Source organism: Arachis hypogaea, chromosome 8 (genome assembly GCF_003086295.3).
Source record: "Arachis hypogaea cultivar Tifrunner chromosome 8, arahy.Tifrunner.gnm2.J5K5, whole genome shotgun sequence".
Classification (NCBI taxonomy): Eukaryota; Viridiplantae; Streptophyta; class Magnoliopsida; order Fabales; family Fabaceae; genus Arachis; species Arachis hypogaea.
Window position 1 is genome coordinate 33151060 of NC_092043.1, and position 13465 is coordinate 33164524.

At 32.7% G+C, this 13465-nt stretch overlaps 1 protein-coding gene across 1 annotated transcript; it reads right to left on the reverse strand.

Moving 5' to 3' along the window:
* Positions 1–10389: 10389 nt before the first annotated feature.
* LOC112707089 (uncharacterized) lies at positions 10390–13122 on the reverse strand. Its single transcript, XM_025758653.3, has 3 exons — positions 12309–13122; positions 12053–12130; positions 10390–11939 (listed from the first exon to the last, which is right to left on the reverse strand). The coding sequence occupies exons 1-3, from the start codon at positions 12912–12914 to the stop codon at positions 10767–10769; spliced, it is 1857 nt and encodes a 618-aa protein (XP_025614438.1). The 5' UTR covers positions 12915–13122; the 3' UTR covers positions 10390–10766.
* Positions 13123–13465: the final 343 nt, after the last annotated feature.

A 13465-nucleotide genomic window follows, 5' to 3' on the forward strand; every position in this document is an offset into this window, starting at 1 on the left:
ATTTATTTTAGTTAACTAATTAGTTAGTCAGTTAGTTGATAGTTAGTTTTAGTTAGTTCTTCATTTCATTTTCTCTTTATCATTGTAAGTGTTGGATTGGTATTATTGTTTACCACTACTTGCTGCTGAGTATTAAAAAGGGATGTTTTCTTAACATCATTATGTTTATAATCTTTGTTGGATTCTATGATTGAGGTTATACTTTACTACTTGGTTTTGAGTTTTTCATGCTTACTTTTTTTTTTAGAATACCAAGTGATGAGAATTGCCTTCGAGCTTGTAACTCTTTTTGAATTGCATGATTTGGCCACCATGTGATTTAAGCCTTATTTTGTAATTAGGCAACCTCTTGATAGATGGATGTTATGCATTTACCCTAATGCATTGTATTTCATGATCATATGCATCCATATGTTTTAGCTTGAATGCCTTCATACTTCTTTAATGCTTGTTTTACCTTACAAGTTCACTTAAAGCATCTCAAGCATACTAGAATGAGTAAATTGCATGCTTCTTTTGTGACATAGCTTTTATGCTAATGTGTGTTCTAAACCGCGCAATTTAGAATTCACACACCTAATATTTCTTAATGTCACACTAATTCACTCACTCAATTCTAGTGATTTACCTCACTGCAACAATGTATGCTTCCTTGCTTGTGTATTGTCTCATCTTATGATGTTATATTTTTGTCTTTCATGACGAATGCACCACAAGCAAACATGGAAGCAAGAGAAAGAACACGCAGCAATCCGGAGATTCGCCGTACCCCCTTGCTCATCTTTGAATGCACCGAGGACGGTGCAAACTTTTAAGTGTGGGGAGGTCGTCCGACCAATCGGCGATTTTGGGTGACAAATTTCTAATCCCAACACTTTTGCATTTCATTCTAGGATTTTAGGATTTTTACTTGCATTTTGCATTTTCTTAATTTTTGCATATATATACAAAATAAGCTTAGTCAAAATAATGAAATTTTTCAAGGATTTCTATCTATAGGGCACCAATTGATTTGAGTGAAACTTTTCATAGAACTTGCTTGAATTATATATATTGTGAAACATGGTCTTTGAGCTAAGAACACAAGCAAGTGAGTTTTGAACCTAATGGTGTGGTTACATCTTATAACCACTTATTTCCTTCTTGTGTGCATTATTCTCTTTCTATGATTGTAATCTTTGATTTGTTTGATTCTTCATGTCCATTATTTTGTGTATTTATGCATTTATATGATTGAGGCCATCATTTCATTTAGCTTACTTACCCAAATAGCCTTACCTTTTATATTCCTTTGTTAGCCAATTTGAGCCTACGATTAACCCACTTCATTCTTATTTTAGCACATTACAAGCCTAAAGCGAAAAACAATACAAGTCCTTAATTTGGATCTTTGATTAGCTTAGGCTAGTGTGTGTGAGTATCATTTAAGTGTGGGAACCTTGGGACATTGGGTGAATAAAATGGTAGTTTTGTATTATTATTGAAAATATTGGAAATTGGGTACATACTCATGTATTGATCAAATGTAAAACCTTATGCATTGAGGTTCTTGTATATAGAAAAAAAATGAGAAAAACAAAAGAAAAAGAAAAGAAAAATAATATGGAAAAGGAAAAGAAAAAAATAGAAAAAAAGAAAGAAAAAAGAAGAAAAAAATAAAAAAATAAAAAGGGGACAAAATGCCCCAAAGCAAGGTCCAATAAAACTCAATGCATATGTGTTGTGAAATGAAAAGAAATTGCATGAGTATGTGAAAAAGTGAGAAATGGGTAGTTAGGCTAGCTTTGAAATTGTATAGGATGTCATACGTTAGGTGGGAAGTTTAAGCTTATCAAAGATTCAAGTTTCAAGCTCACTTGACCAAATATGCATCCTACCTTGACCCTAGCCCCATTACAACCAAAGAAAATACCTCATGATACTTGTATGCATGCATGAAATAAATGTTGATTGTTAGAAGAAAAAAACAAATCTTAGAAAGCATGAAATAGAGGAGAATTGAGAGAAATCAACCCTAAACACTTGAGCGAATAGAACGCAAACACATCCGGTGAGGGTTTGATGCTCAAACACATGTTTCCACCTATGATCATCTCTTCTCATGCAAGTTTGTAAAAATATTTAATAACTCAATTCAACTTGGATTAGACTTGCTAGTCCTTAGCCCTTGTGCATATATGCTTCTTGGGAATTGATTTATTTTGACCAAGCAATTGCATTCATTTAGATAGTTGCATATAGGTAGATTGCATTTAGTTAGTTCCATTGAATAAATGTCATACCCTTTACTTCATTCTTGGTTTAAGCATGAGGACATGCTTGGTTTAAGTGTGGGGAGGTTGATAAACCCCATTTGTAGGGTTTATCTTGTGCTTGATTTAGGGGATTTTATAACCTTTTACCCACATTTATCCATTGAAATAGCATGGTTTTATAACTTCTCCCTTAATTGTGCTTAAGAGTGAAAACATGCTTTTTAGGTCTTAAAATAGCTAAATCTAATTCTCCTTGATTCCATTAGATGCCTTGATATGTTTGTTAAGTGATTTAAGGTTTAGTAGGCAAAGATTAGATCAAGGGAATGAAGAAAGAAGCATGAAAAGTTGGAGAACTCATGAAGAAATGAAAGAACCGGAAAGCTGTCAAGCCGACCTCTTCGCACTTAAACGATCATAACTTGAGCTACAGAGGTCCAAATGATGCGGTTCCAGTTGGGTTAGAAAGCTAACATCTGGGGATTCGAAACGATATAAGATTTGCCATAGTTGCTATACGTATGGTGGCGCGCACGTGCATAGTACGCGCACGTGCCGTTGCTGCCACCTGGTTCACTTAAAGCAAAACGTGGCCAGCGAATTCTAAAGCCTTGTGGGCCCAATCCAACTCATTTCTGATGCTATTTAAGCCAAGGATTGAAGGGGGAATAACATACTTTCATACTTTTGACCATTAGTCATAGTTTAGTTTTAGAAGTAGTTTCTAGAGAGAGAAGCTCTCACTTCTCTCTAGGATTAGGATTAGGATTAGGCTTAGTTCTTAGATCTAGATTTCAATTCATCTTCTTCTACTTCTATCTTCTCAATTCCTTGTTGTTACATTCATTCTTCTTCCATTCTTTTATTGTAATTTCCTTTATGTTGTTCTTATACTTTGTTGTAGATCTACTATTGTTCCTTCCATTTTCTTTCAATTCAATAAGAGGTAATTCATAATAATTGTTCTTCTTTGCTTTTCTATTGTTGATCTCTTGCCTTTGTAGTTAGATCTCTCTTTAATTCTTGCAATTTATGTTGTTTACTTTTATTGCCTTTTATGTGTTTGTTGAAATGTCTCTTTTAGATATAGTATAGATTTTGTTCCTCTTGACCTAGGTAGAGTAATTAGTGACACTTGAGTTATCTAATTCCTTTGTTGATTGATAATTGGAGAGATTGCTAATTGGTTTGGAGTTCACTAAAGCTAGTCTTTCCTTGGGAGTTGGCTAGGACTTGTGGCTCAAGTCAATTCATCCACTTGACTTTCCTTTATTTAGTAAGGGTTAACTAAGTGGTAGCAATGAACAATTCTCATCACAATTGAGAAGGATAACTAGGATAGGACTTCTAATTTTCATACCTTGCCAAGAGCCTTTTATAGTTGTTAGTTTATTTTCATTGCCATTTACTTTCATGCCTCTTATCAAAACCCCAAAACAACTCAAACCAATAACAAGACACTTTATTGTAATTCCTAGGGAGAACGACCCGAGGTTTGAATACTTCGGTTTATAAATTTTAGGGGTTTGTTTTAGTGACAAAAAACTTTTTGTATGAAAGGATTAGTGATTGGTTTAGAAACTATACTTCGACGAGATTTTATTTGAGAAATTCTAAACCGTCAAAAATCCAATCATCAAACAACAAACAAGATTGTACATTAATGCAAACAATATTTTTTAGTTCTAAAGAATAAAATGTACAAAGTAATACATAGTGCAAAGAACTAACATTTTTTTCTCCAAAGGGAGCAAGAGAGAATGAAAAACAGCAAAATAACGGACGATCCTCTTCAAAACCAAATATCAAGGTAATACTTGTTCTTTTGAAGAGGAATGAAACTTCAATGCAAGAAGAGAAGACGAAAAACTTGAGAAAGAGGGAAGGGAGTAAGCATCAAAAGAAGAGGAAACGAAAAAGAAGAAAGAAAAGAGGGGAGAGGTATTTATAAGACCCAAGGGGTAGAAATGTAAAACCACCCCATTTAAATATGTGCGCGGTTACCAATGTAACCGCACTCTACGTGTCAAAATTGAAAGCCAACATATACAATAGTTGACATTTCGAAATCACATCGGGTTTCCGACTTGAAAATGGAGACCTAAAAAACCCGACGCGATAACCCTACCTATCAACACCTATCCGACTTCTCACCAGCTTGAATCTGACCTAAGCAAAAAATCAGACTCAAACAGGGGCACTGTTCATACTCTGACCCAAAACATAAGCCAAGCCCAAAGTAAAGAAAGCCCGAAAGACATCTGTCGAGTAATCGACTTTCTAAGATGTTGGACAAAATGCTACAAAGTGATAACTCCCTTCTAAAGGAATTATAACTAATCCCTATTATCACTCACCTACTTTTAGAAGAGAGATCTCAACAACTCCTAGATAAAGGGGACGGTTATCCGTCACCAATAACGAAACTATTCTAACGGTAGTTATTGACTCATCACCTATAAATATACTGACATCCCTCAGGTATGCTTAAGATCTAACCTACTATAAATCTGGTGATACTCTTGCTAACTTAAGCATCGGAGTGTCTTGCAGGTACCATCTCCCACTTCCTCACAAGAAACTCGGACGACGTCTACTTAACATAGAATAAGTCGAACGCTGTCTCACAAGAAGTTTAGACTTCACATTCAAACCCAAATACAATCCAATTTCACGTAACCCTCGCAATAGAAATATAGATGATTGACTTCTTTTTTATAATTGGTAAAAATTATAGAGGATACAAGTTTTTCCTAACGAATACAATTATAAAAGAAAAACAAAAAATCTGACGATGTAAAAATAGGAAGAATGACAATGTTTTATGTATGGTTACTCATAGGACAAAAATAATGAAAATTGAAAAAAGTAACCATACATTAAAAAGCTTGAGGGAATAGTTGTTATCAAAATAGAAGTATTGATGTAAATTTTGTAATTTTAAAGGGAAAAATATTTTTAAAACTGGTAAACTAACATTCGATAATTACATATCTATTCTAAGTACAAGATAAAATTTGGTTCTTTTAAGCATGAATTAGAAACATAAATGTTATACAACTAATTTTTTTTAATTAATTTCAGCCAAGTTAGAATTTAAATGTGTATATTTTGTCTTTCTATATTTTTTTTATTTATTTTTTAGTTTTTTCTCTTCATTTATCATCATCATAATCATCAATTCATCATTATCATTATTACTTCTTTTTTCTTCATATTTTTCTCTTTTATCATCGTCACCATTATTATTATCATCTTTCTTCTTTTTTTTAATACCGTCATCTTCTTCTTTTTTCCAAAACAGAATTAAAAAAATGGTAACATTCAGTTTTATGCTTTTGCGCAATTCTTTTTCAAACGTCGTTATTTTCTTCTTCTAAAAAAAATAATAAAAAATTACAGTATTTTATTTTATGTGTCATATTTAAAAAATTTTAGTGTTAAAATTAAAAAATTCTTATTCACGGTTAAAAAATTTTAATACTATTTTTTATTTTTATATTTTTTTCAAACAACAACAACTCCTCCTCCTTTTTTTTAGATAGACGTTTTTGTTGCATACTCATAATTTTAATTATTTCACCTTTTAAGAAGAATAAAAAAAATAAAATAAATAAAACGAAAAAATTAAGCAACCTTTTCTTTCGTTTTTATTTATCTTTTTTAATAATGAACATAAAAATTAAAAAAATACGTAACTTTATAAATAAAAATACATAATTTCTACACGAATAAAGAAGAATGAAGGAAAAAAATCGTAGCATTAAGTTTAGAATTTTAAAAAATTTTAGTGTCAAAATTAAAAAGTTATTGTCAAAATGAAGAAAATTGTATATTAAAGTTAAAAAATTTTGATATTATTTTGTACATGAAAGAGGTGTATAATTTTATACACATATTAAATTTTGATCAATTTAATTAAATTTAATTAATAAAAATACTTAAATATATAACAAGACTCAATTATAAATAACATAACATTAAAATTTAATAAATAATATTTTTTAAATTAATTATTAAATAAAAATAACAATCAAATTAGTTCTTTAGTTTGCCTAATGACTTCCTCAGCTTTCTATTAATGCTATCATCACACAAGAGAACGAACTTAATGAACGGCTTAAAATTGAGGACTAATTTAATCTGATTAAAAACTGAACTACCAAAATGATTGTTAGTTGATTAAAACTACTTGTGTTCCCTATTCGGCGTGACCCGACTAGAATAAAGATTTTTTTTTATCTTTTCCTCTTTATTTCATCTACATATACATTGTGTGAGTAATTTTTGTTAAATTTAAATAAATTTAGTTAGACTTAATTGACAAACATAATTAGATGTGTAATGAGACCAAAATTATAAATAAACAATAAAAAGTGCAAACTCACACAACAAAAAATTCATTGAATATAGTTAGGAGTGGACAAAAGTCAGACGGCCTACCAAAAACTGTAGTCTAGTCTGTATTTAGCCTGACTTGGCTTAACTTGTTATAAAATAGATACAAACTCAAACTTTTATAAAAATTTTATTATGTTAATAGATTAGGCCCCTCACTAATTAGCCTTATTGGCCTGTCAGGCCTGCCTGGATCTGTTAATACATAATTACATATATAAATAAATTTTTTATTATTAAAAAAATTATGAGATATTTTAAATTTATTATATTTAATTATAAATAGTTTTGTATATTTTAAATATTTTAAAATTTAAAATTTTTATAAATATTAAATATGACATATTAAATATAAATATGTTTATTAAAAAATAAAATTTTTAAATAATATTTTTATTTTTGTAAAAAAAAAATTATCAGACCTTTTAACAGGCTTCAGACCAGGCCAGGCTAAATAACAGGTCAAGCTTAATACTTAAAAAAAATCTATAACAGACTGCAAGTCAGGCTCAGGCCAATTGACCACATGACAGGCCAGACCTGTTAAGAGTAAAGCCTGGTCTGACCTAACCTGTTTTCATTCCTAAATATAGTCAAATTTACTAGCAAAATCACTAAAAAATTTACTATAAATTTATTATCGTTGGATTTAGTAGCTTACAGATTTAAACGGTAAAATTCTTGCTAGTAACTCATTAACGGGAAGTCAGGAATTATTTAGTCCGTTACTAATTTTCAGTGAATTTAGCAGCAAATTTAAAATTTTGATTGGTAAATTTATGGAGGTGGTTACTATCAAAAAATTTTCAATAGTAACTTTGATGCCATGAAATAAGATTTCATGCGTTATTACTGTTGGATTTATCCATCGAAAAATTCGACAGTAATATATTATTTATGATAATTGATTAAATTAAATTAATAAATATCAGCGAACTCAACTAATAATAAATTGGACGTTAAACTTAAATTTTAATTTTTTTTAATGGCTATATAAAATACCTGTTAAAACCTAATATACCATTATCAATATGTTAAGAATTAATCGTCAAATCCCAATTAATAAAAATTAAATAATATTTTTAATAAAAATAGTCAACTATAATATGAAATAACAAGTGTATAAAAGAAAAAGTTAAAGAGATAAACTACTAATACTGTCAAACAAAACAAAACATAACCATAATCACTACGGATCCTAATGATTATCATCGTCGTCATCCTCCCAACATCTCTGCATATCATCATGTCTACATGAAACAAAGATGAAAGCAGTTAAGTGCTATACAATTATATAACAATGTTTTGAAGTTTAATAAAGAAACACAAAATAGAACTAAGGTTAGTGTGTAAAATGATATGTACAATACAAACTAAACTAAGATTACTCTTGGATATGATTTGCCTCAGATTTAATACTCATCATTCTAACTCAAACAGACAATTTCGAATGAATGCTTCCCTCAAACAACTGTTGTGTACAGATTTTAACAAATAATAAATCTCTGTCTTTGGATTAGGTTGTTCTTCAATTTCTTTCATAATATTAACACTGATTGCATCAAATACCATTTCATTGTATATCTTTTGGATACCCTCCCAATTTACTTTTTTCGTGTTCATTTCTTTAGCCACTCTAACCTTCCTTGATCGATCCTCAGGCCTATTGGAATTCAGTGCAGACCGATTGATTGCCTGCTCATAAACTTCTCTATAATCAATTCACATTCAATACCCATCATTGAATCTGTTACAGTGAAGATGAAGGATTATATCCAATTGTCCTAACCACTTAGTTAATCAACACTTATAGCACAAACGCCTAGATACCAAGACTTAAATGGTTCCATATTGAAGACATATGCAACAAATTGATCAACTCCCTCAAAGAACTCAGATTTTAGTCCCTCCGGTAGATCGTTATTCCTATCATAAATTCATAAACGATGACCTAGAATCATTTTACAACAAATAGTCTAGAATTCAACCAACACAACTTATTAAATTTTTTAGAAATTTCATCAGAAATTTTCCTAATTCATATACTCCACAAGAAAAGTTATCAATTTTCATAGAGAAAACAGTTGTAAACATAAATTAAAACAAACACATATTTAGGAAATATCAAATCCTAGCAATTCTAGTACACATTTTCTTATTATTTTATAATTTTTCAGCAAGCAAAGATTTCGAAAAAACGCTACTAGACAACATTCTTTTACTTTTGTCCTAAAATTCTATCATAGAAAACGTAAGCATGACATAAAACTTAAACAATTTAACATGTTTAGATATAAAAAAAATAACAAAGAAATTTTAACAACCCACTATATATCACCATGAATAACCAATGATTAAAGCTACACGAAATTTAAACAAAAAAAATTCTAAAACAAAAATAAAGTTAATAAAATATAAAAATTATTAAATAAAAAATTAATAACAAAGAAAGAGATGCATATTTTTGTTAAATAGAAAGAAATTTTTCATGTTTTCTTTTCTTTTTCAAAAGGAGAAAAAGATTTAATATCATAAATGTGCAATAATTATTTAATAAGAATAATGTTTATAACAAAATATCTTAATAGATAAATTTTTAATTTTTCTAGCACATTTGAATCTAGCTATGATCTTTACTTCCTTTTTTACTTTTATCTCAATAATAATGATCTTATTTCTATATTTGTCTTTCTCAAAATCTTCTTCACATTAACACATTTATACAATCTGAATTAAAAATACAATGTAACATAAAAAAATTATAACATTAACACATTAATTCAAAAAATGTAACATAATTTTTTTTTAAAATACAATGAAGCCAAGATGTTTAGAGTATGCATACCTTTCTGATGTGGTGGCAACTCAGACAGTACAGTAGTGACCTTGGTGACTAAATAGATGACTGCTTCAAAAAGGGGTTTAGTTATATATATATAAAGTGATGAAGGAGAAGAACGAGGATAACCTATTTAAAGGAGGGAGGCAACTCCGAAGACACAGAATTCAGTACGGCAGAGCACCAACGGCGACAATGTTGGAAGCGGCTTTTGGAAAGTGAGGGGAGAGGGCGGTGCATTTTAAATTTTGGACAACATTACCGTAAGATTTAGCGACAAATAAATTCAACGGCAATGAAATGGTAACCAAAATGCAATATTTCACTAAATAGGGTTACTGGAGCATTAATCCGCCAGTAAATCCCCCCCTAATTTTTGCAACTTTTTTTTTCCCACAAGCTGCCTCTAAATATCGCTAAATTTGACCGTATTTAACGCTTTTCTTCTAGTAACATTTTAATGCAAAAGGAAGTTGCTAACATGTCAAGGGTAAAACTGCCAGTTGATGCTTAGCAAAAAAAAAAAAAAAAAAAAAAAAAACTGTCCATTGATTATAAATAAATGAATACAAACCTAAATTTGAAAGGTGAACTTGAGTATTTTCAAAGCCTAGGCAGGATACTAGTAGTTCTCAGCTTCAAAATTTTTTCATATTCTCCTTAGTTTTTGGGAGTGTTTATGAATGGAATTCACTCAATGGAAATTTGTGTTAAATGATGGTTTCATGATTGTGAAGATTAAAGAATTGCCAATACCGAACTTTAATAATTAAACCATAAAGACTTGAACATGCTATGAATATGGCTAGTTGCCGAACTTTATGATTAGGGATTTATTAAACAAAAAATCTTATTAGTACTTTTATAGTATTATACTGTCAACTTTTAAATGGTGCTTTAGAGGTGCCACAACCATAGCCATTGATCCCTATTGTGAGTAAGTGAATCTTTCACTGGTGTCGTTGTCAAATAACCTTGTCATGAGAGGCATGTTATGACTTGTGATTGTTGTCAACTTGTCTTGTGTCCTGATTAATTATTTGAGCAAATAAGAGACCCCGCTCTCTCTTCTTTTCATTTTTGAATTCTAAGTTCTTTTGAGGCTGCAGTAGCACACGACATTGAGATTATAGAAAGGATCCAAGCCAGAATCCATATAAAACAAGGTAACTAGCTAAACAGTTTAAGGATAAGTTTTGGTTGTTACTACAAGAACCTATTTGATCAACTGGTTTCAATGTGCATTGGAGCTGAGAATAATAACCATCACCCATTCACCTGGCTGGGTTCCAACCTTTCCTACCCCCATGATGATGAAATGGCCTTCTCCCACAGTTAGCAGATGAACCTGGATGAAATTGATGTGGAGCATGGTGATTGAATGGAACAGAGTTAGAATCCAAACTATGGTTTGTTTGTGACTGAAATCCATTGGATGAAGAACCCTGCTGTCCAGCATATATAGGAGGATGCTGAATCTGAGGGAATGGTGAGTTCATATTCAACCCGAATGGCATTTGGTTTTGACCCCAATTACCCTGTGGATACATAGCTTGCTGTGCTAATATATTGGGTTGCACCCCAGGAAACATTGTTGCTAGTAGAAGCACTTGGTCGGGATTCAACTGCTGCTGAAAGGGAACAACCGGTTGAGGCCACTGATGAGGAATTTGAGTATTTGGTGTCAACCATGGTGCTGCAGGCTGAGGCTGCGGAATTGTAGCTGTATTTGTCCAAATTCCAAATGGAGGGTTGGCATTTGCAGGAGTGAATGGGGGAACTACCGTTGTCACTGCATAGGAGCCTTGAGCGTTGTCTGAAAATGTTGACGGTTGCGCATGATCATGCAATGGTGCAGCTGGAAGAAAAGGGCCTTGTGCGTGGCCTGAAAATGTTGAATGTTGTCTGTGATCATGCAACGGTGCGGGCAGTGCAAAAAGGCCTCGTGCATTGCCTGCAAAAGTTGAATGATGTCCATGATCATGCAATGGTGCGGCCGGAGCAACAGGGAAAGCAGGCATAGGCAGCACACCTTCTGGTGGAGACCTCTTTCCCTCCTTTCTCCTACCTCCAACATTTTGATCACTACTGCCTCTCTTTGTCATTCTTAGCTTTCTCATGTATTCAGCCTCTTTCTCATCATCCAAAAACTCCTCATCATTATCACCAGATGTTGCATCATATCCTTTCTTAAATAGATCAGCATTGCTGTTAGGGACAAAATCAGCGAATTCCTGAACAAAGGATATCAAAGCTCCTTGATAGATCCCCTTGGGGACTTGATTCTCTGAATTGTATCTTACAACATAATAGGGGCGTTCCACATGCCCAAATATCTCATCGATTGATCCCAGAGGTGTTCGAGTTTCGGTTATCCAGAGAATTGAACCTTCATTAAGAGGGTGGTGATTCTCCATGCTTTTGATAGTGACCTTATCACCAATAAACTGTAAAACAAATCACTTGATAAAGCTGTCGAATCCAACACACAAGGAAACTTGGAACAGAAAAGAAACTAAAAAGTTTGAAGGGGAATCCGTAAAGATTCCTGTTAGCTTACTGATACAACAACTCCCACTGGAAGCATCTGATGGTGTGGTCCCAATGTTACATTCACCGGAGCAACAACAGGAAGAATCTGAAAAGTTCACATCCACACACACACACACACACACACACACACACACACAAATAAAAATAAAAAATAAAAAACAAAATCTCAAACCAAAGAATAGTTCCAAAACAAAAAGCAAAAATTTCGAACATAGCACTATCTAAGTATTTTTCAAGTCTTGGATAATGGAATAGAACAACACCTCAAGCTCATTCTTTGACCTAATGGATCTCAGAAGACCACCATCATCATCGTCATCGTCATCGTCATCGTCATCCCGATCAGATTCTATAATCTCACCTTCTTCCGGCTCACTTCTCTCACCATCACGCTCTTCCATCTTCACGTCACTGCTTTTTGCTGAAGAAATTGAATACGGTGAAGAAGAAGCGGAAGCGCCACTCTTAGACTCAGAATTCTCACAAGAACCCTCATCATCTGCATGATCGTCATCACTTCCACCACTTCCACCCGCTAAGGTAATTTGTTCAATCCCTTCCCTAATCCTACTGCTACTACCCAAAGCCCCCACATTTACACTCTCATCAGCTCCAGCTCCATGTTCTTCCACAACACGGGTCGACCCTGAGCCGGAAACAATCGGTTCCAAGGCACCATCTGTCCTCTCCTCCTGTGCAGACATTTCCTCGATTTCGGGAACATAATCGAAATTGATGAAGGAATCAGCGATGGCATAGTCCTCTTCAGCCTTAGTTTCAGGTTGTGGTTGTGGTTGTGGTGGTTGTGATTGTAATTGTGATTGTTGTTGCTGTTGTTGTTGAGGTTGGGGCGATGAGAACAACGCCATGTTCGAACACAGCACAAAAACGAGGGTTTGTGAGTTTGGTGATGTTGGTATATGGAAACGGAAATGGAAGTATTAATAATGGGAAGAAGAAAATTTCCATATCTGAAGGAAGAAACGAGGTTTGTGATGGTCTTGGGTTTTGGTTTCGGTTTCAGTTTTGGAACGTGGTTTTTACCTTATTTTCCGATCGTTAAACGCTTAAACCCTAGGCGCGAAACGCAGGGTATCCTCTATACGGTGTCGTTTTGATGGTCTTTTTAATTAAATTTTTGTTTCCCTCCAGTACCTGGTGGGGCTGCTCTCCGGAGAACCAGATATGTAAGACAATAGACAACACAAATTGAAGTGGTTTTGAATAACGCTCAGGTTGAATAAAATATACTTCTCATGTTTAAGATTTGAACTTTATTGTCGTTAATAGTTAATACGCCCAAAAAGGTTTGATATCTTAATTTGGAATATAATTTATGTCAGTAGATTTGACCTATTTAATGATAATTTATTTTAGAGTGATGCTATATATAAACATATTTTTGTAACAGTCATACACA

Excerpts from the sequence above, each read along its gene's own strand:
- LOC112707089 (XM_025758653.3), bottom strand. The coding sequence starts at position 12,914 with ATGGCGTTGTTCTCATCGCCCCAACCTCAACAACAACAGCAACAACAA. Across the intron at positions 12,131-12,308 it reads GGTCAAAGAATGAGCTTGAG|ATTCTTCCTGTTGTTGCTCC; the intron begins GTGTTGTTCTAT and ends TGAACTTTTCAG. Across the intron at positions 11,940-12,052 it reads CAGTGGGAGTTGTTGTATCA|TTTATTGGTGATAAGGTCAC; the intron begins GTAAGCTAACAG and ends TTTGTTTTACAG.